Source organism: Rhea americana, unplaced genomic scaffold (genome assembly GCF_003343005.1).
Source record: "Rhea americana isolate MKP2758 unplaced genomic scaffold, rheAme1 scaffold_92, whole genome shotgun sequence".
Taxonomy (NCBI): Eukaryota; Metazoa; Chordata; class Aves; order Rheiformes; family Rheidae; genus Rhea; species Rhea americana.
Genome location: NW_028187111.1, coordinates 2464479 through 2487140, shown reverse-complemented (window position 1 = coordinate 2487140; position 22662 = coordinate 2464479). Strand labels below are relative to the sequence as shown.

The 22662-nt window shown below is 40.8% G+C and overlaps 2 protein-coding genes across 3 annotated transcripts in view; one reads left to right on the top strand and one right to left on the bottom strand.

The window, feature by feature from the left end:
- The window catches only part of NAA50 (N-alpha-acetyltransferase 50, NatE catalytic subunit), a 23122-nt gene extending 22679 nt beyond the window's left edge, over positions 1–443 (bottom strand). The window contains exon 1 of the mRNA XM_085324600.1: positions 380–443. Within this exon, the coding sequence (XP_085180726.1) occupies positions 380–411 (32 nt within the window). The 5' untranslated portion in view covers positions 412–443. The remainder of the gene's footprint in view (positions 1–379) is intronic.
- A 32-nt stretch (positions 444–475) lies between these two features.
- The window catches only part of ATP6V1A (ATPase H+ transporting V1 subunit A), a 31127-nt gene continuing 8940 nt past the window's right edge, over positions 476–22662 (top strand). Inside the window, exons 1-10 of one of the 2 annotated variants that reach the window (XM_085324596.1) lie at positions 476–540; positions 13875–13969; positions 15357–15485; positions 17018–17232; positions 18006–18143; positions 18589–18740; positions 19586–19748; positions 20855–20963; positions 21754–21876; positions 21965–22079. In XM_085324596.1, coding sequence (XP_085180722.1) covers positions 13888–13969; positions 15357–15485; positions 17018–17232; positions 18006–18143; positions 18589–18740; positions 19586–19748; positions 20855–20963; positions 21754–21876; positions 21965–22079 — 1226 coding nt within the window. In that variant the 5' untranslated portion in view covers positions 476–540; positions 13875–13887. Of the gene's footprint in view, positions 541–13839; positions 13970–15356; positions 15486–17017; positions 17233–18005; positions 18144–18588; positions 18741–19585; positions 19749–20854; positions 20964–21753; positions 21877–21964; positions 22080–22662 lie in introns of both variants that reach the window. The other variant, XM_085324597.1, reaches the window with a different exon arrangement.

Here is a 22662-nt window from a genome sequence, read left to right as displayed (position 1 = left end):
GCCGCCGTGACCCCTCACGCCTCCCTCCCTCCCTCCCTTCTTCCCGCCCCCGCCGCCGGCCGCGCACGCGCCGAGCCCGCCCCTCGCCCTTACGCCGCGGCGGGGGGAGCAGCGCCGCGCGGCATCTCCCGCGTGACCTCGACGGGTGCTGGAGGGGGGAGGGGGGAAAAGGAGAGGAGCGGCGCGAGGGAAGGAGGCGCTGCCTTTCGTCACGTGGCGCGCGGCGGCCAATCACGCGCGGCGGCGCCTAGCACCCCCCCCCACACACACACACACAGACACACACGTTTCTGTGTGCGGGAGGGGCCRTCTCGTCCGCCGTTTCTTTCGGGAGACAACAAAAAACAATAAATAATACTGAGTAAAAATTAGGTTTTACCCGGAACTGAAAGAGCGGCCGCTGGCCCGCATCAGGTGCTTCCTGCGTGCGCGGCGGCGAGGCGCCTGAGCCGCCGCGCATGCGCACCGGGTCCGGTGTCAGCTGATCCTCTGCTGCCGCCGGACGGAGCAGGGCGTTGGGTGGGCTGTCGCCGGCCGCAGGTGAGGCGTCTCTCGCCGTCGCCTCCGACCCCCCCTCCCGGGGCCCTGTCCCGACCCGCTCCCCCGCCTCCCCGCGCGACGGCTGCGCGCCGGGTCGTTCTTCCTCCCCACTCCCACCCCTGAGCCTCGCGCCGCCCTGGAGGTCGCGCGCGGCGGGAGGGGGGCAACGGTCCCTCCCGGGACCGTTAACGGCCTCCATTCGGCGCGCGCGCCCCCCTCCGAGAGAGCTGTATGGCCGTCCCCGCCTCGCCGACTTACTGGCGCTGGGCAGAGCGGCGTGGGGCCGTGGGGGGCCCTCGGCCCGGCCCGGTAGGAACGCCGCAGGCTGCCCTTGCCCTCACCCTTGTCTCCGCGGGGGGAGCGCGGGAGGAGCTGACTCCGGAGTTTGTCGCATATTCAGCCCTGACTGGGGCAAATAACGTACATAGTTAATGGATGTTATTCCTATAGATCTGTTTTACAATGGGAACGTCTTCAGACTGAAGCAGTGCTCTTCCTGCTCTTGTTCCTTTTTTCCCATAAGAAGGAAAACAGTTAATTAATGGAGAAAAAATCTAGAAAGCAGTCCACTGAATAGGGCTTCTGTTAAGAAGCCTTCTGAGCTTCTGAGAAAATGCCTGATGACATCCATCCCAGTGATACATCAGAAAACATTGTAAAGAGCAGCACTGACAGTGGCCAGTTTCCCTATGCTAGTTTACCTTGTCATCTTGGATGGGTGAAACTGAATCTTACTGTGCTTTGTTCATAGCCCTGCAGTGAATATATAACAACCTTAGGGAACAAGAGAACACTGCTGCTGACTTCTTACCACCTCCAGTGATGGCAACTTTTTCTGAGCAAAAGGGCCTGCTGGTTGTTCTGTGACTGCAAATAGTGATGAAAAATCGTCTGTGTTTCCTGTTCCTATAGCTAGTGATAAAATCCTAATCTAGGTGAGATATTCCAAACATCACATTTAAAAGTTGCTTAAATTCAAAACACTTTCCCAGGAAACTGGGATCTGAATGATACCATTCCTGTCACAAATAGCTGTGACTTCAGAGCATGTGACTATACATGTATCAAGATCTGCCCACCTGATACAGTTACCACAGTGATTCCTTCTTCAAATTTTACTGGTTTCCATTGATCAGAGACATTGGGCTCCAGCTGGAGATTTTTTTTTTTTTTTTAAAAAACATTTTGGTAATGGKTTCATTCATTGTAATGCAACACTTCAGTGAAAGTATATTGCTTATTTGATCTTTTGTGGTATTTCAAATGCTAATAGTACTTGATGGAGTGGACAGGAGGTGGAAAAGGAGTAAAACCTGCTGATAACATGCTGAAGGTAGTTTGCTGGCCCAGCTGTTTGTAGCTGTTCACCAAAAAATGTGCTCTGAGTGAGCTGGTGTTGGCAAGTATAAGTTTGAATAGCTGTGAAGCAGATCCTTAAAATATTTTAAGATGCTATATTTATGCTGACTTTCATCTGCTGTAGATCTACAGAGTGCCAATGTTTTGCAGTACTTCTAAAGGTGTTCTTGATGAGTATCACACTTAAATATTTAATAGCAATAGTATCTACATTTTATTACTTTCCTCTTGAGAACATGTGAAGTGAAATCAATGTCTATAGGTCTTTCAGCTGCCAAAAACATTGCAGATTATTTTCTCTGTACTTGTCACTTTATTATGTTAGATATCCTTTTTGACATCCATTTTGCTCTCTTATGGAGGAAAAAAACTCCCTACTATTAATTCTATAATGAGGGGCCAAAGCATGACAGTAAAAAAAGATAAACAACCCTGAACATCAGTTTGCGGGGCAGATGGAAGGAGAAATAAAGACATGGCTGGAAAATGTCTGCTGGCATCAGCTGACTATTCAAATGGGGGTTGAAGTCTTATGTTGCAATAGCAACACAAGTTCTCAATTTCCTGTAAATGCAGTCTTCCCATTTTCCAAATCACATACTTTCTTCTACAGATATATTGCTACTTTTAAGGTACACCCACGAAAGACTAATATACCTTGCCAATTTTTACACAATTTTAACTTAAATTTAGCCTTTATTTTCAACTATGTATATATTAACTCCCCCCCCCACACACACACACGCTATCCAGATAGGCATCAATCTGCTTCTATATCTAATTTTTTTCCCTTCATATACTTTAATGCATTTATCTTCCAGATGCATCTGGGTACTAGTATTACACGATATCATCTGAAGTAGCAATAGACMATTATGCTATCAGATGATTCCACTGGAGAGTTCAGTGAGAAACACTACAATTCACTTTTTGTATTTGTAAACCATAATACTGTCTCTTTGAGTTTCTGAGCTTAAAGAACCCCTTCCTACTCTTTTCCCCTACACTATTAAATTCCTTGTTTGTCAGTTTAAGCTGTATTCCTAATCAGACGTCTGCCTTTTAAAAAGAGTAGAAGGATTACAGGATAACCTGGTTGATATCTTCGGTTACTTTGATGTTGACCAAAAAGTGTTGCATGCTGGCCGGGTAATGGTTTCAGTTACCCCAAAGAACTGAAATAATTTTCTTTCTCTCTTGCTTGTATAACTGATTACAAAGGCAGGTAGCCCCCCCCCCTTTTTTTTTTTGACTTGAAAATATTGAGATATTCTTGAACAGTTATAGCCACATGATTTTTTAGAATGGAACACTATCAACGGAAACAGATGATGTGCTCAACTGGAATATCATACTAGTTCACTCTTACTCACTGTCTTCAAACATGTGACTATAGCTTTCCAGATGGATAGAGAGAAATAGAGACTACTCCAGGAGAGGAAATGGAATGAGTCTAAATGTYTCAGCTTTTTTCCTCCTGTTAGGAATGTTAGTTTTGCTTGTTGGACTTACAGGTGATTTGTCAAGAAAACTGTATCTTCTAGGTGTCATTCTTTTATCTCTTTTTATGCTCTGAAAAAAAAAATCTTTTTTTCCTCCTTTGAAAGTGGAAAGCAAGGTTTATGCTAAATTTTTGGTTTTGGTAATATCTCATGGCAGTGTGTTCTGCAGTCCATCTCATGTAAACTTTCTTAATTTTTTATTTTGTCTATGCAGTTATTTCTCCTCTTTCTGTCAAATTTTGCCAAAGAACTCCAATTTTCTTAAAAAGATTGATCATTTGTTGCTGTCTCTTTAAACTTCCGTGTATTATATGGTTGTTATAATGAGATTTGCCTTATATTGCCTGGCTTTACTGAAACGATACACTTACTCTGAAAACCAGTAAGATATATATGAATAAATCCTGAGAGTAGTAATCTATCGGTTTTTATTGCTATCACTTAACCAAAAGGGGAGTCGAAGATCAGTATCAGCTACTGTATTTATTTTCTTGGGTCATCAGCTTGCTTGCTTCTCCGAGCTTGTCTAACAGTAAATTTCAGGGGCACTCCTCATTCTCTCCATAAATAATTTATCTGACAGTCTAACACATGCATGGTGGCAGTTTGACATAGCTTTCTCACAGTTTTGTCATAGCTTACAGCATTTTAGGGAGTCTGTCTGTTGTGGATATCTTAAAATCAGAAGTCATCAGGGATTGTTATATCTAATATAGGAGGCTGTCACCACAGCCTTGTTTTTATAGCAGTGGACTCTCTACATTAGCTATCTGGCATCTGTTTAATCCCGAGAAGAATAATCTTGAAGACCATTGCTACCTCAATTAACAACTGAGACTTGTCCTAGTAAACAGTTAAAAGAACTAAAACTCCTTCTGCCCAAAAATGACCCATTGCAGATGCGAACTCTTAGGGACAGCAAACAGTGTTCCTGGAGAGTGTATCTATAATATGAAAACCATCTGTTAATCATGAAGTTTGCTCATATTGTAAAGATTCTGGTGGCCAAGTTAAAAACTTGGTGCATTGTTGAGTTTCAGCTGACCAGCCTGCCCATGTAACTCTGTCTGCCAGGCTGCATCCCAAGAAAAATGCAGAAATCTGCCCTGCAAAGATGTAATGTTCTGCTTACTGTGTTCCATCTTTAGGATTTTATCAACTGTGCTTGCATGCTGTGCTGGAGTGGGAGGGGTGTTGTTTAAGACTATATAGAAGAGAAGTGGACATAGTATCTTCATAAAGCTGGTCAGCATTTCTGTACTTTAAACATGAGCAGTAATATGCTATAACAGCTAGAAAAGTTGTAGGAAACACCTATATATTAGCTTTATAGGCACAAAATTGTGCCTTTTTTAGAGTAGCTTATACCAGTGGATGAACATTTTCAAGTATGTGAGTTTCCTTTAAGGGCCTGAGGAATGCCTTGCTTGTGTTCTAATATTTTTAATCTAGCACAGGATATTAAAATTTCCAAGAAGTCTGTTCAGTTAATGGGGTAATCATTTGGCCCTTCTCATGATTATAGTTTTATTTCTTGCTGTTAAAGGAATATCTTAAAAAAAACTTTTCAGAGAAACTAAAATATTTATTATATGCAGATAACTTTGGGAAGGACTTCTTAAAAGTTAATTCTGTTGTGTGAATTTCCTCTACATGCTTGAAATCTTGAGGGTCTCATTATTGTGAGGTAAATTCATATCACCTTGTAGGTGTTCAGGCAATGGCCACAGTATGTACTTTAAACAGTATTAAAATCTATGTGGCTCTGTTCTAAAGAAGCTGTAAATACCTCAGGTAATTGAAAATAAAATCTCCAAATATGGCTCAACTTGCTTTAAAATATCAAGATGAAGTTTTCTGTTACAGAGAAAGTCAACCTCAGTGTAATTTCCTTTTACTGGATTCCTGTGTCCAGTATGTGTGTGTTGTGATTCCAGCCAGCTGTTTCATTATACTGAAGTACTGTAAAAGAGTACTTCTATCTGGTAAAGGTATTAGATCTTTCTCAAAGGCTTTCATGCCAAATTATTCAGCTCTTCAAACTAGCTGGTTGTCAAATACCTCATTCAATAAACTGAAGATTCTGTAATATCCTGACTTTAAAACTGTTACAGAAGTTAAAGTATAATGATGCAATGTCTACTCTGAACTTGTGCTCAGTATTTTAGCTATTTTATTTACAGCATTTCGGGACAGTGGATTAGGTAGCAATGAAGCTTGTTGAGTTCATATGTTATCAGTGAGCCAAATGCTTCTGCGTGTAAAACTGAGCCTGACTACAAATCTAGTAATAGTCATTTTATGAGGTTGCACACCTTTTATGCCTTAAGCCACAACTTCTTCTGACTGTTCAGAAGTTGCTATACTGAACTTTACTAAAATTTGCTATTCTAATTACTTAGGACTTTGGGTTTACCACATTCTGTTGTCATCATCTGAAATGCTTAAAGCAACAAGAAATATTTCAGGTAACGATGACAAATGCACCTAAACTAAAGTGACTATTTAATAAAATCAAGGGTGGATTTTAGCTTTGCAGTAATGTTAGTGAGGTTAATGAAACTATTGGCCTTCTAGAGGAAATAATTGAATGTTGCACTAAGCAGATGCTCACCCCTAACAGTCAGATGACAGGATCAGGATAAGAGAAGATCACTGTGGGACACAGCCATGAAGCTTGTTTTAGAATTCTGTACTGCAGCTTGGACCCCTGATGCATAAGATCTTTCTTTTGGGTGAAAGTCTGTCAAGGCAAAGAAAGGGCAGGATGCATAGCAGTCTGAAAATCATGTCAWTTTTTTTGCAGTAGGAAATTAATGAAGCAGTGTAGTAACTAAGAAATAACAGGAGGATCATCCATTTCAACCTCCAGAGCCCTTCTAGAGAAGCCTTCTGTGCTTCTAGAAGGAAAAGAAGAATCAATGTAGAAAAACCTGTTATGGAACACACGATAGTTTATAACCAGTCAGCTGATGAAGAGCTGTTTGCATGGACACTGGCTTTTGGTATGACCAGGAGTATTTTATGATAAAACTATGATCTTTACCCGTTCTAGATATAGCATGGAGACTGAATTTGAAGTCAGAAGGCTGGGTATCTACTGAGCTGATCRGACCTTCATGGGTCAAAACAGTTATGCACTGAATGACTTGCCTTTCTAGCTAGGTTGATCTTGCCAGCTAACTTCTCAGTCATGTTCAAACACAACAACTTTTTCTAGTCACTTCCAGGACTAATTGAAGAAATGTCCCAAGCTTCTGATTAAAACCTTGGACGCTTTAGTAACAGTTTACGGTGGTGGTGCTTCTTGCATGGGTGGGCTTCATAGCCCACCTTTGCAGTAGGATAGAGTCTCTGATGTTATATATGTATTAGATATAAATATGTTTATATTATGTCTGTTTAGTCTGTGATGTTTGGCCAAAGTATCAGGCTTATATATATATCACCATTCCCACAGGCACATACCCATCTATCCTGAGAAAGAGGATAGCAGAGTAGTAGGAGCTTGAGGTGGGCTTCATGAATTCATATTTCACAAACTCACTTTGTAGCCATTGTCTTTTCTGAAGCTCCTGTAGCTATTATCTTTCCTGAAGGCATCAGACTTCAGGACAAGTGTCATATGCTGACAGTGGCATCATAATTCTAGTTCCTGTCTTTTCTCTTGAATGCACTTGGATTTACCTGTGTGTTGAATAGTAATAYGGGCAGCAGTACATGACGAGAGGAAGGGATTTATAGGTCCCAAGAACAAGTTGCAGACAAAATGAATCATCTTGGATGGTTTTAGATGGATCCACAACTGAGCATTGCATATGCAGACTCCTAACCTGTTGAGTGCAGAGATAGCCTCAAAGTGCTGTGCGGCAAATAAAACTATACAAATATCTCAATGTCTAAATATATTGTTGAGTTTAAGAAACAGTACTTTTAGCTCTAAGCTTATGGCAAGAATGTTGGCTGTAAGCTTCTCAGATGCCTGTAAGAGGAAGAAAATAATACGTATCTCTCTGAGCCCAGAAAATGGATCCTGCATGATTTTCTTAAACTGCAGATGATACAACATTGGGAGGAGTGGTTGATGCACCAGATGGTTGCAGTACCATTCAGAGGGGCCTCAACAGGCTAAAGAAATGGGCCAACGGGAATTTCAAGAATTTCAACATAAGAAAATGCAAAATCTTGCACCTGTGGAGAAATAACCCCATACATCAAGTCCGGCTGGGGAGCATCTTTGTGGAAAAGAACTGGCGATCCTGGCAGCCAGCAAGTTGAACATAATCCAACAATATCCCCTTGCAGCAAAAACACCTATAGTATCCTGGGCTGCGTTAGGAAGAGCGTTGCTAGCAGGTCAAGGGGGGTGATTGTTCTCCTCTATTCAGCTCTGGAGTACTGAGTCCAGTTCTGGGCTTGCCAGTGCAAGAAAGACACAGGCATACTGGAATACATCCAGCAAAGAGCCGCAAAGATGAGTAGGGGCTTGGAGCATCTTTCATGCAAGGAGAGGCTGAGAGCGCTGGAATTGTTTAGGCTGGAGAAGAGAAAGCTCAGGTGGATCTTACCAGTGTGTACAAATAACTGATGGGAGGAAGTAAAGAAGCATGGAGCCAGATTCTTCTCAGTGGTATCCAGTGAAAGAAGACACAATGGGCACAAACTGAAATACAGGAAATTTGATTTAAATGTAAGAAAACTTTTTTCCTGTGAGAGTGGCCAAACACTGGAACAGGTTGCCCAGAGCAGTCACAGCGTCTCCATGTTGGGAGGTATTTAAAACCCAACTGGATAAAATATTAACCACTTGAGTTGACTCTCCTTGAGTGTGTCAAGGGGAGGGGGCTTGGAACTAGGCAATCTCCATAGGTGCCTTCCAACCTCAATGATTCTATGATTCTGTGACTGAGAAGTCTGAAATAATTCTTCTTGTTTTATTATGCTAAACTTACAACTCTGCATAATATTAAAGAGGAAGTTTCTGAAAATACTGTTTAGTTTGCATTGCAAATGACATATATTCTGGGCCTATTGTTCCCTATAGGGAGAGAGTATCCTGGATTCTTGATGAAGAAATACTGAATAACTTCTGCGTTTGTCAGATAATTTAGACACAGCGGTTTTCTTTTCTTTTTARTACTTCCTCTTAAAATTTTATTTGTTGGAAGGAGATGTATAAACCGTCCAAGTTACAGGAAATCTATGACAATGATTATCATAAAATTTATGAGGTCCTTGCAACACATCCTCCTCTGTGGGCAGTGGAATTTATGTACTGTACCAAAATCTGTTCAGGTGAACTAAGAAAAGTTGGCAGGCTCAATTCTAAAGCATGACTCAAATGCAACCCTAAGCTGTTTAGCCAGTGTGAGTTGTGCTCTGTAGTATCCTCTCCAAAGTGAGAACTTCTTCAATCTAGGATGTCAGGTAGAGTAGGAGGGGGAGAGGTTTTCTTTGGAAAACTTTTTATTTGACTAAGTTTCACTGTGGGTGTCTGTTAAGCGTTCCTCGATATCGTACTTAAGGGCTTATATTCTGAGTCCTTTTTTTTTCTACTCTAGGAAGTGAAAACACATCACTATGTTTTGGGTATAGTAAAGTCAATGACTGTAGTTCGAAATTACTCCAGCAGATTGAATCCAAGCACTGTTAACTTGTTAAAGTAACGCTGCTGACTCTGAATTGTTAGTCTTGTGCTTTTAACTACAATTTTCATAGAATCATAGAATCAGTAAGATTAGAAGGGACCTCTGGAGATCCAGCTAGTCCAACCTCCCTGCTCAAGCAGGATCACCTAGAGCATGTTAGACAGGGTTGCATCCAGGTGGGCTTTGAAGATCTCCAGAGGAGACCCCACAACCTCTCTGCGCAACCTCTTCCAGTGCTCTGTTGCTCTCACAGTGAAGAAATTCCCGCTCATATTCAGGCAGAACTTCCTGTGCTTCAATTTTTGCCCATTGCCTCTTGTCCGGTCACATGGGACAACTGAAAAGAGTCTGGCCCCATCCTCTTGACATCCTCCCTTCAGGTACTTATACACATTGATAAGATCCCCCCTGAGTCTTCTCTTCTCCAGGCTGAATAGGCCCAGCTCTTGCAGCCTTTCCTCATAGGGCACATGCTCCAATACTCTGATCGTCTTTGTAGCCCTACGCTGGACTCTCTCCAGTAGCTCCATGTCTCTCTTGTACTGGGGAGCCCAGAACTGGACACAGTACGCGAGATGAGGCCTCACCAGGGCTGAGTAGAGGGGCAGGATCACCTCCCTCGACCTGCTGGCAACACTCTTCCTAATGCACCTCAGGATACCACTGGTATCAGTTTTGGTTATACAGTTTTGGTTGTTGTATTTAAGCTTTTGTCGCAATTTGACATTTTGCTAACCTTAGACCTTACAAAGTTAGTCTTATGAACTTACAAAGACTGCAGGGAACTCTTCAGATCGTGCAGTGTCTGCGGAGAGACATTGCGTAGCTCTTGTCTTTTGTACAACAGGCAGAGCGTGATGTTAGTGTGCAGCTACCTTCGACAACAGATTCCGGCAGCTGGCAGTCAGYGTGGAGCATCGGTCTGCATAACTAAGGTCTTGGGTGCTATGCAGTTTCACCAATGCTTCTGCTAACTAGGTGGAGTTYTGTTTTAAATAAAAAATTATAACAGCAGTGAGTCCCCAAGACATTTACAATTTTGAAAAGAATATCTATTCTTAAAAACTCAGGCAATTGGTTTTGCAGTGTCTTCAGCRTTGTCCTGTGCAGTCTGTTAAATGGTTCTATTAAGCTGTTGGAGAAGAGAACATGCACTGACATGCATATATTACATTAGAGCTCTGATAGGTGAACTAACTCTAGCAGAAAGCACTCTCTCTCTTTCAAGGATTTTTATAGAGTGATCTTGGAGCATTTGGGACAGTGGGATTATTGGYTTTGTAGGAGGTCCTTAAAATGAATGATGCTGATTTTAATTGACTCTGCTCGCTACTGTGCTGTKCAGGAGGGCACAGATTCAGAGAGCTTGAAGGTAGCTTGCTTTGCTATTGCGGCAATCCTCTGTGCTGTTGGGGGAGAGCCTGATGACTCATCAAGTCAGGTGGTTGTGCCTCTGCTGTGTGTCGGGAATTTCTTTCCCCTCTGCAGCAGGCTTCCTCATCCTTCTGTGTAGGGACACTAGAAGGACACTTATTTCCTATATGATGATGCTTAACTGCTGAATTCTTGCTTTGCTTCATTTGACTGCTGGATTTTTGTTCCTCCCGTTTTCTGGAAAACGTGGTAAGAATCTTTGTTTATTAAAYAGTGTTGGATTTTCTTCCTTGCAGTAAGGAGGATCGTTCTAAAAATTGCACTAGCATCYTAATTTTGAAAAGGTCTTTGTAGTAAGGCARTTCATTCTGTAAATTATGAGACTGATAACTGTTCGAAACAAAAACAAGGCACTGTAATAGAAAACAGGTTTCTCCAGTACTGAAAGCAGCATTTTGAGGGTCACTGGATAGCCAACTTGTGCTGGGGAGAAATCAAGATAGAAAATTCAAGTTACTGGCATTTCTTGTTAAATTATGGCTATAAAATGACTTTTTATGATTTAATAAATCACATTTCAATCTGAGATGGTTCTACAGCAAGTAGTAGTTTGATTTCTGGCACTATTAAGCAGAATATGAACATGTTAAAGCTTAAAAACATGATTAAAGTCAGTAATGCATCTGTTTGTTAAGACAAACAATTCCCCCTTTTAAGTTATATGGGATACAAGCTGCGTATCTGCYGATGATACGGTAATTTAAGTTAAGCTAGTAGTCTTAGTAGTGTGCTACTGCACACTGTAGATGGGAGGCCTCTGAAAGGCTGTAAGAATTCAGTAGATTTCCAAAATGGCTAGCTACCTTGACCTGCGAGGTCAATAAATTCTGTCTGCACACATGAGGTGCTGTTTAGGAAATTCTGATGTGCTTTAGGAAGCTTCCTTTCACCTGAGGACTAGCGTATCAGATATCGGAGAGTATAGGATAAAACATCCCCACCCTCAAAGACTGTCTAAAAAATCTGTAAAGCCAATACACAAGCACAGGAAAACTATGCAGAGACAAACAGTGGAACATTTGTTTTCTTAAACTGTGTTCAGTGTTAAAAGACACAGCCTCTTAAAAAAGGGGGATCAGTTTAGCTGGGTGAGCACTGGCTTTAGACTGTGTATGCTTTTGTTTGGAGCTGCATAAGACAAGTAATATGTGTTTGTGTTAAATAAAGCCATTCCATGTTAGCTGGCTTGGATGATAAGTGGGGATAGTGACTCCTAAGGAGAGAGGTAGGAAGCAGAGCAGTCACAAGAACAAGAGTGGCAGATGTTCAACATTAAATTGAAACTGGCCAGTGTTCTTCCTGAGCAAGGTAAATCAATAGAGACCCTTTTTGGTACAGGACCCTGTGCTCYTTTAATTGCCAGTATCACTAGTTCAGTCACTCAAGAATTTGTTTTAGCTCTTTGTTGTACCTATGTAGAAGGTTTTGGTAGCAAGACGCTAGAGGTTGTTGTGTATGATATCTTAAAAATAAATGTTTTGGATGGAATTCGAAGACCAATTCTTTTTTTTTTTCTGTATGAAGAGCAGTTGTGCTCAAGTTTTGCAATGCTCTAATGATTCAAAGCAAACAAGATGAGAGTTGTGTTAGATCTGGATTGGTTCTGATCAGCTGCTCAGGAACTGCTGACTGCTTTACAGGGACCTCCCTCTGCAGTTTGGCAGGGAGGATTTTTGAGAAATAAGCAATAAAATTACAACTTGCCTTCTGGTCCTAAACAACAGGTAGTTTAGAATGTAAACAGTTCTTATAGGGAGATATAACAGGTGTCTGACTACAGATCTTTTGAACTCCTAAGTTATGAGCTCCAGTCCAGGCTGGTAGGGACTGAGTCACGATCAACTGTTGGGGCGGCTGTTGGGAAATGAGTCAGTGGTGGCCATCTTACACAATCCACTCCAGTGAGCACYGGAGCCTGGAAAAACCTATTCGCTTGGGATGAGTAGGGCTTCTGGATCATGGGACATCCTTTCCTTGTAGAGCTGAGCTACTGATTTAAAAGATTTATGCTGATGAAGAGGCTGAGGAATGAGAAGCTGTGCTGTAGCATTCAAGAGCTGGAGAACAGTCCTAAGGTTTGAGACCAGCAAGTGTTCACTGCCTACTGCTACTGAAGAACGCCTTGAAAAGCATTCCTTAAAAACAAGGGGTGGCAATGTAGGTGCAGTCTTCCACCCTGCATAAAGGGCAGTTTTTTAAGCCTGAATGTACTTCTGTATTTGCTGCCTTGCAGAAGTTGCTGGGCTGTTACGACAGCTGTGAGTCTAAGTGAATGCCTCACGCAGTTCATGTCCTTGAGCCATGCTGCTTTTGCTGGGTACACCCTGTTGGTATGTAGAGGGTGGTATATTCTCAGACTACTCTACTGCACCTTTCCCCAGTGCTGTATTATAAATGTATGGATGAAGTAGCAATGAGTAGACATTGCCTTGCAGTTGTCTAACGCTGATTTATTTCCATGGTAACACAAAGTGTGATGAGGGCTGACAAAGCAGAACCATGAAATACTGTTATCAGCACGAGAAGCAGATCAGCCCAGCTGTCAGTTACAGGACAAACATGGATCCAGGAGGTCTGTTTCTAAACAGCTTTTCCTGTTCCAATTGCTTAGCTTCTCTGAACAGTTATGGGCAAGAGATGTCAATCCATTGTTTAACTGCTGTGAGCTAGAGGGTTTTTTGCTTGTTATTCGGCAGAATTGTTCTATCGTATTTCACAGGTTTCACTGAAAGCAGAGATTGCAGAATATCTTTTGCTGACTGGGAAGCATATAGAGCTGGCTCTCATGCCTGCATGCCAGTGCTTGCAAAAATGCATATTTTTTACTCTGAGCACTATGTCCCAGCAGTTTGAGATAGTAAAAATAGAATTTCCACAGTCAATATTTGTAATACTGGTTTTTTTAGAGACTAATGGTRTTAAAGCAGCCCCAGAATGTTCTCTTACTTACTCAGTCTGGAAATGACTCAAATCACACACAGCTCCATGTCATGAGGGAGGTTAGATGAAGTATGGAGGGCAGAAGAGGGTCTGCAGTGTTTAAGTAGCCTSTTATTGGGCTTGAAACTAGCCCAACAGTGTTATGACATCTTTGTATTATAGCCTATCTGTTTTACTCAGCAGTCTTTTGGAACATGTTATGGAATGATGTTCCACCCCTGGGTTTTTGCAGTAGAGGATGTTGATTCTTGTTTGTTTAGATGAGTTACTCTTTAACTTTATATAGCTTTGCAATCAGAGCAGGTAAAAGGCTTCAGGGTACATGACTTCAAAATTCTTCAGTGTTTCTTCTAACTGGCAACAACGAGAGAGGAGAGGAAGAAGAGGAATTTATTGCATATGTCTTTGTTATTCAGAACTGACTCCCCCCCCCACTACTCCTCCTGTGCAGTTGAACAGGCAAAATGGACTTCTCCAAGCTACCTAAAATCCGTGATGAGGACAGAGAAGCTTTTGTTGGCTATGTCCATGGAGTCTCAGGACCTGGTAAGTATTATTTGATAGAGGAAATTGTAGGCTCTGTTTCATCTACTGTTCTATGAGAAGAAGTATAGAAATATACTTGTAAGAAATATAGTAAAGCTCAGATTTATTTATTTATTTATTTATTTATTTATTATTTTAAGAAGGACCACTGACTATGCCATACTCTGATAATCAGAGTAACAACATGTTACAGCTCATTAGCCTTAAAGTTGTAACCAGCAAGAAGCAGGCTGATAAATAAAAAAGAACATGGTAGCAAACATTCTGGACGAGATAAAGCCACTTGGTCAGAAATCTGCAGGCCCAGTGCATTAAACCTCTCTAAAAGGATATGTGATGTGTAGTCTATTCTCTGAAATCCAGTTTGACCCTTTGTTCTCTGGAGCACTCAGTCCTCTGCCTTGAGCTCTTGTGTGTTACTGCTATGTGGCCTGGAGGAGCTGAGGCAATAAGCAGCAAGGACYGGGCAAAGTGGCTGTGTAGAAGGGTGGCAGAACTGGAAGAAAGAGGACCCTTACACAGTTGCACCACTTCTCTTKTACCAGCTTATGTGTTAACAGCTTTTGAATACATGCAGATTCTCTACTGGCTCTTCTGCTCCCTCCTACATCCTTTTCAAGAGAAGGAAAGGATGGGAATGGAAGAATAGCCTGTATTTTTTGATGTGGCTTCTTTGAACAGGAAACTTCTTGGATAATGTCTACCTAAACAAATGCCAATTCTTTAAGTGCAGAAGTGATACTTAAATATTTAAGTGATGCAGCTCTCTTTTATGTATCTTAAGTAGAAAATATATTTGTATGCAAGTATGTGAACACTGTGCAAGACTGGTATTRTATAAAAGACAACTTTTTGTGCTAAAATAGCTAGGCCTTGTTTAGAAGCCAGTGTATAACTTGCTGAAATCTGAAACCTCCTATAATTTTTAGTTAGACCAAAAACCTCATGTAAATTGGTCTTCATCTGGTGAAGATCCACTTAGATATCTTAAAATATTCATTACTTTTGTATAAAATGAAACATCAAAATAGTGTTTCCTTAAAACYTGTATACACGTTTGTCACTCTAGATGCAATTGTATTGCCTTTATCAAGTGCCTTAAATTGATGTATATAGTTTGTTGTAATAGCATCCAAATGCTACCAAGGTAAATAAAAGTTTATGAAAAGCCTGAAAATGCCAGTTAAGATGAGCTTTTGCTATTTTCTCATATGTTTTAATTTAGACAGATGGGAATGTGGTCTGACTGACTTAAAGTAATAATTGCCTTTTTACCATAAAGTCTCTCAAATTCCTGTGCTTATGTTGTCYAGTTTTCATTAGCTTCTGAAGAGTAAATTTGCAGAACCACAGGGAAAATATTCACCCAGGTGTCTTTCTTTTGCAGTGGTCACGGCTTGCAACATGGCAGGTGCTGCTATGTATGAACTAGTACGAGTAGGCCACAGTGAACTGGTGGGGGAGATTATCCGACTGGAAGGTGATCTGGCAACTGTCCAGGTATATGAAGAAACTTGTATCCTTTTTACTGGTCCCTTGAGGTTTGCCAGATTGTGCAGAATGATGATTGTAGTAAAGAAAGTGAACAAAGCTGAYGGGGACTAAAGCTCGGTATTTCCAATGCCTGCAGGCAGCAACATCTATTCTACACATCTTTTCTGAATTCTAGAGCTTTTGAGGTAGATCTTACTATCTTTCTTTGCAGAGTGCTGAGGAAGCTGTTTTACATGAAAATGAAGTAATATATTTTAATACTTAAATTAAAATGAACTTAAATTCTCCTAGCTCCTTGTTTAGCATGCTACTTGGCAAATGTCAGCCATAAATGACAAAACTACCATGCAGTATTTTTTGTATGTATGTTTTCTTTACTTTGACAACAATGCTTGGAGATATTTGAATAGAAAATGTAAAGTGGGTAGGACTTGTGGACAGACTGTTCTGACAGACGTAGTAGATAACATCTGTGCTTCTGTAGTATACGTACAGCATCTTGGTCCAGCTAGGAAGCAGCTTGTATTCTCAATTTGAGCTGATTTACACTTGCAATAGAAAATACATTTTATGAAAGAATGTCAGTCATTAAACTTGAAGGTAGACATTCTTTTTTTTTTTTTTTGTCTTGTAGTCTTTTAAATTTAGGAGTCATGTGTAAACACTAGGAAGAGGCCTGTGTTGGCTTCCAAAGCTTTGTTTTGAGGAGTTGGTAAACTAGTTAACCAGCTGCTATCTGTACCTAATAATGTGTCCTTTTAAATGGCATCATCATTGTAATATCAAGTAACCTACCATCAAAATGTTGAACAAGTCCAGCGTTTGAATATAATTTACTATCCTAAATTTCTGATGAGAGGATGAGGACTTTCTAAATTCAACTTGCATCTGATTTCTTGAGTCTTGCATATGCTTTGGGGGGTTTGTCTTGTATTCTAACAGGATTTTTGCCAAACTGTGAGCTCTTTGCACAGAAGTTCATTGTGCACCTTTTCGGGCTTAGATGGGGCATAGACTGGAGAATTTATTAACAGAGGCAAGGGAAGTAATATTAATTTAGAACAAACTCTCCTTAAAATTAAACTGCTGTCAGAAAAGCTCTACAAGGCTCAAGGTCAAAACCATTGTGCTATCTAACAAATTCTGAAGCTAAAAATTTATACATTTCATATCACTGGCAGACTTTCTAACAATAAAAACAGTTTTCTAGGTTTAAAGGGTTAAGACAGAGACCTGATGTTTTATTATCAGGCTGCATTGCCTTATGGCTTAGTAAATGGCCACACTGCCATTCAGTAAGCTTACCCGTATAGTTAACTTGAGCTGATGGTCACAAAGCAGAATCTTTATCTGTGCTTTGAGTCTCTGGAGATGGGAACTTTGTTGCCTTAGCAATTTCAGCTTGAGTTTAGTAAAAGATGGTGTGTAATATGTTAATAAAAATACCACATACAACTAAAAGATGGGTTAACAGCATRTTGTTGTGTGTGTGATGCCTTATGCCCTGCTTTTTTTCCTTTTCTCTGGATGAACTTTTCCTCAACAAACCTTTAGCTGGTGTCTCTGTAGGAGATCCTGTACTCCGTACTGGCAAACCCCTGTCAGTGGAATTAGGGCCTGGCATAATGGGAGCTATTTTTGATGGTATCCAGAGGCCTCTATCAGACATCAGCGCTCTGACCAAAAGTATCTATATCCCTAGAGGTGTCAATGTGTCAGCTTTGAGCCGAGATGTCAAATGGGACTTCACGCCTTCCAAAAACTTACGGGTAGGTTCAGACAAGCTTGTTTTTCCCTTTGCCCCTCTCCCCTCAGAAATCCCTTCGAGTGTGCTTTAGAGTTGGAGCAGAGCACAGAGGCTGAAGCCCTTGRGAACTATGGTTACAGTCATTAAGTCTGTGAAAATGGGTACTGGCAGGTGGCAGTGGTGTACGAGTGAGGATTTGAAAGAGGTCAACAAAACTTGCTCAGTGTGACTTGCTTTGTGTTGTTGATGCCTGTGAGAAACCTGTAAAACTTGGTGTATTTCAGTACCATAAAGACCTGGTGGAGTTGCACTAAGCATGTCCAGGTGTTTCCTGAGCAAAAAGAGTACCTGCGTATAGATATTTTGAAGGTAGTGAAGATGGCCTTACTGCTGAAAAATATCATATCTTTAGCCTTTGATATCTTCCGTTTTCCAACCCTGCAGGTTAGCATATGCAGTCCTGTCTCTGCTTTAAATTGATAGGCATAGAAGAAGAGAATTTCCTGCATTAGTCGGTAGTTGCTGCTGTCTGAGCTTTGAATTGCTCCTGAACACTGATAGCATTCACATAGCTACACATACTATACATATGTACTACTAGCAACACAGCTAGCAGTGTACTATTACAGTGTAAAGTTACATAAATAGGCTACTATGCTGTAACAGTGCATTTATAAAGGAAATAATCACAATGCTAGACTTAATAGCTATTATTATTTTATACAAATCTTTAACAAGGTTCTGTTTTAAGGCTGGAATTCTCACTTATGACTAATAGACTTAYTCTGATTTTAGGTTGGCAGCCATATCACTGGTGGAGACATTTATGGTGTGGTGAACGAAAACTCCCTTATTAAACACAAAATCATGTTGCCCCCACGGAACAGGGGTACGGTTACCTACATTGCTCCACCAGGGAACTATGACACTTCAGTAAGTCTCCCAAACAGCAGTTATCAGTATATTCCATTACTCTTTCATAAGGCGGATGTACACTTTCTGTTYTGTATGATGCCAACTAAAAAGCATTTTATGCAACAGGGATTATGTGATTATCTTGTGAAGTTACTTTCTATGTATATGGTTCCCCAATGGTGCTTCAGCGTGTCACGTTTGCTGTCTTTTGTGGGGAACTAAAGTATCCGATGAATGTGAATAATTCAGTTGCTCCTCAGTTGCATATTTGTAGTTAAAGCTTCATTGTGCACTCATTTGCCCTGTAGTACTGTAAATATTGGAAAGTTGCCTTCCYTCAGGTATGCATGATAGTATGTTGAATTTCTAAAAAATCTGTGGTGGTGTGCCGAGCTGTTGGGATGAGAACTTGCATGCTGATCTCCATGTGTAGCTGTTTGCTTATGTCTGCTGCCTCTATTAGGATGTTGTCTTAGAGCTGGAGTTTGAAGGTGTGAAGGAGAAGTTCACTATGGTTCAGGTCTGGCCTGTACGTCAAGTCCGTCCTGTTACTGAAAAGTTACCAGCCAATCATCCTCTGTTAACTGGCCAGCGGGTCCTGGATGCGCTTTTCCCGTAAGTACCACCTGAGACTCTGAAAGCTTTTATGTTCTAGCATATARGAATTATTTCTTTTGGTGGAGGAGAGAGGGAGAGCTAATTTAAAATGGGAGGGGAGGGGAGGGGAGGCAAACAGACCGCAAACTTGACCCCATGTCTCTATGTACCACAGCGTAATCTCAAAAAATATTCAATCAATGTACTTACGTTTTTTATCTGACAAGAGTATCTCCACTGGAAAAAGGAAGAAAAGCACAACAAGATAGTTCTAGTATGTTTAATCCAGAAAAGAATTGACAAGTGCAAACCTGAAATAATGATGCAGGATCTACAGGAAGGCTGGAACTTTCAAGCTTATCCGTATTTGGGCACAAGAGCAGGATCTCTTTCTGTGGTGTTGAGGATAGTTTSCATTGATTTTGGAGTCACCACTTAGGAAAACTGGAGCACTTAACTGTATCTCAGGATACTGTTGATGCAGCCAGTTTCTAAGGCACTGAGTTCAATTACTTTGGTCCTAAAATGTTGTGCTCCTTCTTAAAAGGATTATTTTAGTGTATTTGATGTTCTTAGTCTTTGCATTCAATACTTCCAGCTGTGAAAATTGCTTTGTGTTGTAAGCCTAGTCTAGCCATTGTCCCAACATAACTCATATACTTAAAGGGTAGTAGAAGGCAAGATTAGTTTGTTCCCTGAGTCTTTGGGTTTAATTAAGTACTTCTGTGCTTCTCTCTCAGAATACTRTATATGACTTTTGTCATTCTGCTTTTATTTAGGCAGTTTAATTAGAAAACATATTCTAATAAGCATTTTTCTGTTTTGGAACTCCTTGTAAATCAGAGTCCTTTCTCTTTACTCAGATGTGTACAAGGGGGTACAACAGCTATTCCTGGAGCTTTTGGCTGTGGGAAGACTGTGATCTCGCAGTCTCTCTCAAAATACTCCAACAGTGATGTCATCATTTATGTAGGCTGTGGAGAAMGAGGAAATGAAATGTCTGAAGTACTAAGAGATTTCCCTGAGGTTAGTATGGACAATTCCTGGAGAATAAACCTTAGAGAGCCTTGCTGTTGTAGTGCTGTTGTATCTGAAAAAATATCTTATTTGTGTAGTGACTTGAAACGATCTTCTTGGCTCCTCTGCTGTAATTTTGGCTGTAGTGGCAGAAACCACTTTTGACTCATTCAAGAATGACTTCAGTGATCCCTCAAGAAAYACCTAGACTAGCGTTTGGTTGTACCTTCTTGTTTTAAAACAAAGCAAAATGAATGTCTGTGTAAATTAGCRGAGTTATAAGGATGTTACCTTTTACTGATAATGTCTCTTTAACTTTTTACCTTAACCAACTATAGCAAAGGCATCGTGTGTTTACAGGGTGCAGAGTACCAATACGAACCACTACAGGATATCATTTTGACATTTTAGGCTTTAGAATACTTTCTGAAGGAAATAATAAATGCCTGATTAATAACAAAAAAGATGCAATAGATTGGCTATGTTTTATCTGTAACTAGATGTTATTGGATAAGTCTGGCAAAAATCTTCTGTAAAACTAGGGAAAGTGCATAGTCTGGACTGTTAGGTTGAAATTCCTCTGTTAGAAATAAGAGGTAAGAGATTTAGGTGTGTTTGATTGCAAGATAAGAATGTAAAGCTGGGGTGGCCATGAAAAATGTAAATCCAATGATATTCTTAAATATAATTCTGCACCAATATCAGCATGTGCATTCTATTGTTCAGGTGCTCATGAGACTTCATCTGAGTTATGTATATTATTTCAGATCTGGTTGCCWAAGATGAACTCGAATTGGTATATAGGAGAAAAGGCTCTGTTCCTCAATGAACTTATGAGAGAAAGCTAAGATTTTTGGCTCTTACAGCCTAGTAAATTTGTCACTACCCATTTGTTTGTGGTAAGAGGTGGGATTAATAGGGATTGACAACTGCAGAAGATGAGATAAGGCTGAGGTGTACCATGCACAGCTTGGGGGACAAAACAGCATAAAAGCCTAAAATCTTGATTCTAGTCACTGTTCTTGTTAGACTAGCTATGAGGAGAATATCTTGGAGTAAGGAGAGCAATACAGTAAAAAAATATGACACAGTTGCCTGCTTTTTTCATGTTTTAGCTAACAATGGAGGTTGATGGCAAGGTAGAAAGCATCATGAAGAGAACAGCTCTGGTAGCAAATACCTCCAACATGCCTGTGGCTGCCAGAGAGGCCTCTATCTATACTGGTAAGATTTACAGGAGGCTCATAAAGGCTGTGTGCACATAGCATGTCAACATGTTCTATCTACTTAGCCCTGGTGAGGCCTCATCTCGAGTACTGTGTCCAGTTCTGGGCTCCCCAGGGTGTGAAGAAACCTGCTTAAGACTCTGTCTGCATAAAGTCCTAGGTTTGTAATTGAATTTGGCTTGCTTGTATGTACCCATGATTTTCAGCTTTCAGGTTAATTCCTGCTTATAAAGTGAATTTATCACACCATGTTTCATGTACTTTCACCCTTRTATTAGTTATGTAAACTTTTCTTGTTTGTGAATAGTTTTTTGCTGACAAATAATAGCCACTAAACAGACAAGAGCAATATTGCCTGAGTTGGCAGGCTATCTTTCTTTCCTTTGCAGCCTCTTAGAGCTTCTAAAATACTTCTGATAAAAAGTTGTCAGCTAATTTATGACTTCTTCTCATGGTTATATTCTGGTAGTTTGAGAGGGAAGGAGACATTTTTACTCCAAGCAGGGGGTCTTGTGCAAAGAGTAGCATAAGTGACATTGCTCTGTCTCCTCAATGAAATATACAGGAATGAAAGATGAGCCAGAGCGGATGATAATGGAGGGAAAGAAGGAATAAACCAAGACATCATGAAAATGATCTTGTGGGCAAGAGAGAATAGCTTTCCGTCTCTGCCATCAGAATGTGAACTTAATTTACTTAAGAGTCTTACTTGCATCTGAGTGGCTACATATGAGTCTGGAATTCCCATCTGAATTGTATCCTGCAATATGCTGTTGTCTTTGTTCTAGGAATCACACTGTCTGAGTATTTCCGGGACATGGGCTACCATGTCAGTATGATGGCAGACTCCACTTCCCGATGGGCTGAGGCCCTCAGAGAAATCTCAGGGCGACTGGCTGAAATGCCAGCTGGTGAGTAGTTTTTTTCTGAATCTAGTCTTGTGAATCTGTCCTTTATATTTGGAGTTTTGACTTGGTTTCTGTGTGTTGATGCTTGCAGACAGTGGTTATCCAGCCTACCTCGGTGCCCGTCTGGCCTCTTTCTATGAGCGAGCCGGCAGAGTGAAGTGTCTGGGAAATCCTGAAAGGGAAGGCAGTGTCAGCATTGTCGGAGCGTGAGTGTTGCATTTCTTTGCTTTGCATGGACTGCTGTTCTTCCTGTGTGCTTTTATTTTTCAAAGTACCTATTTCTTGGAATATGAGAAGGTCTTATTGCTCTGTGCAGCTGCAGAACTAAGAGTCTGTGAATGAGTAGGTAGATGCTTAGTGTCTCTTCATCCTCAACTGCTGCAAAATTGTGCATATGGGCAGAAAGAATGAATGTAGACAGGCAGTTCTGTGAGGTGTGGAATCACAGTTGCTTGCAGTGATATGAGCAAGTGGCTCAGGGAAAACCATCATTAGCACTGTCACGGAAAAGTATGTCAAACCATGCACAGATGTATAATCTATGGTGCACTGAATTTTTAGCTAAATATGAGAACTTCAAATTTGAAAGGTGTTCTTGTTGTGTTGACCATGGTGACAGTCCTGAATCCCCCCTCACTGATTACTAAATTATACTGAAAGAATGATCAAAAGGAAGGAAAAAATTGCAGAGAATGAAAAAATGAGGCAGACRCACTTGAAATTTTGTTGGGGCAGAGGAGGAAAAATGGACTGTCATCACCTTCTCTTTTGAGATAATGACATAGGTGG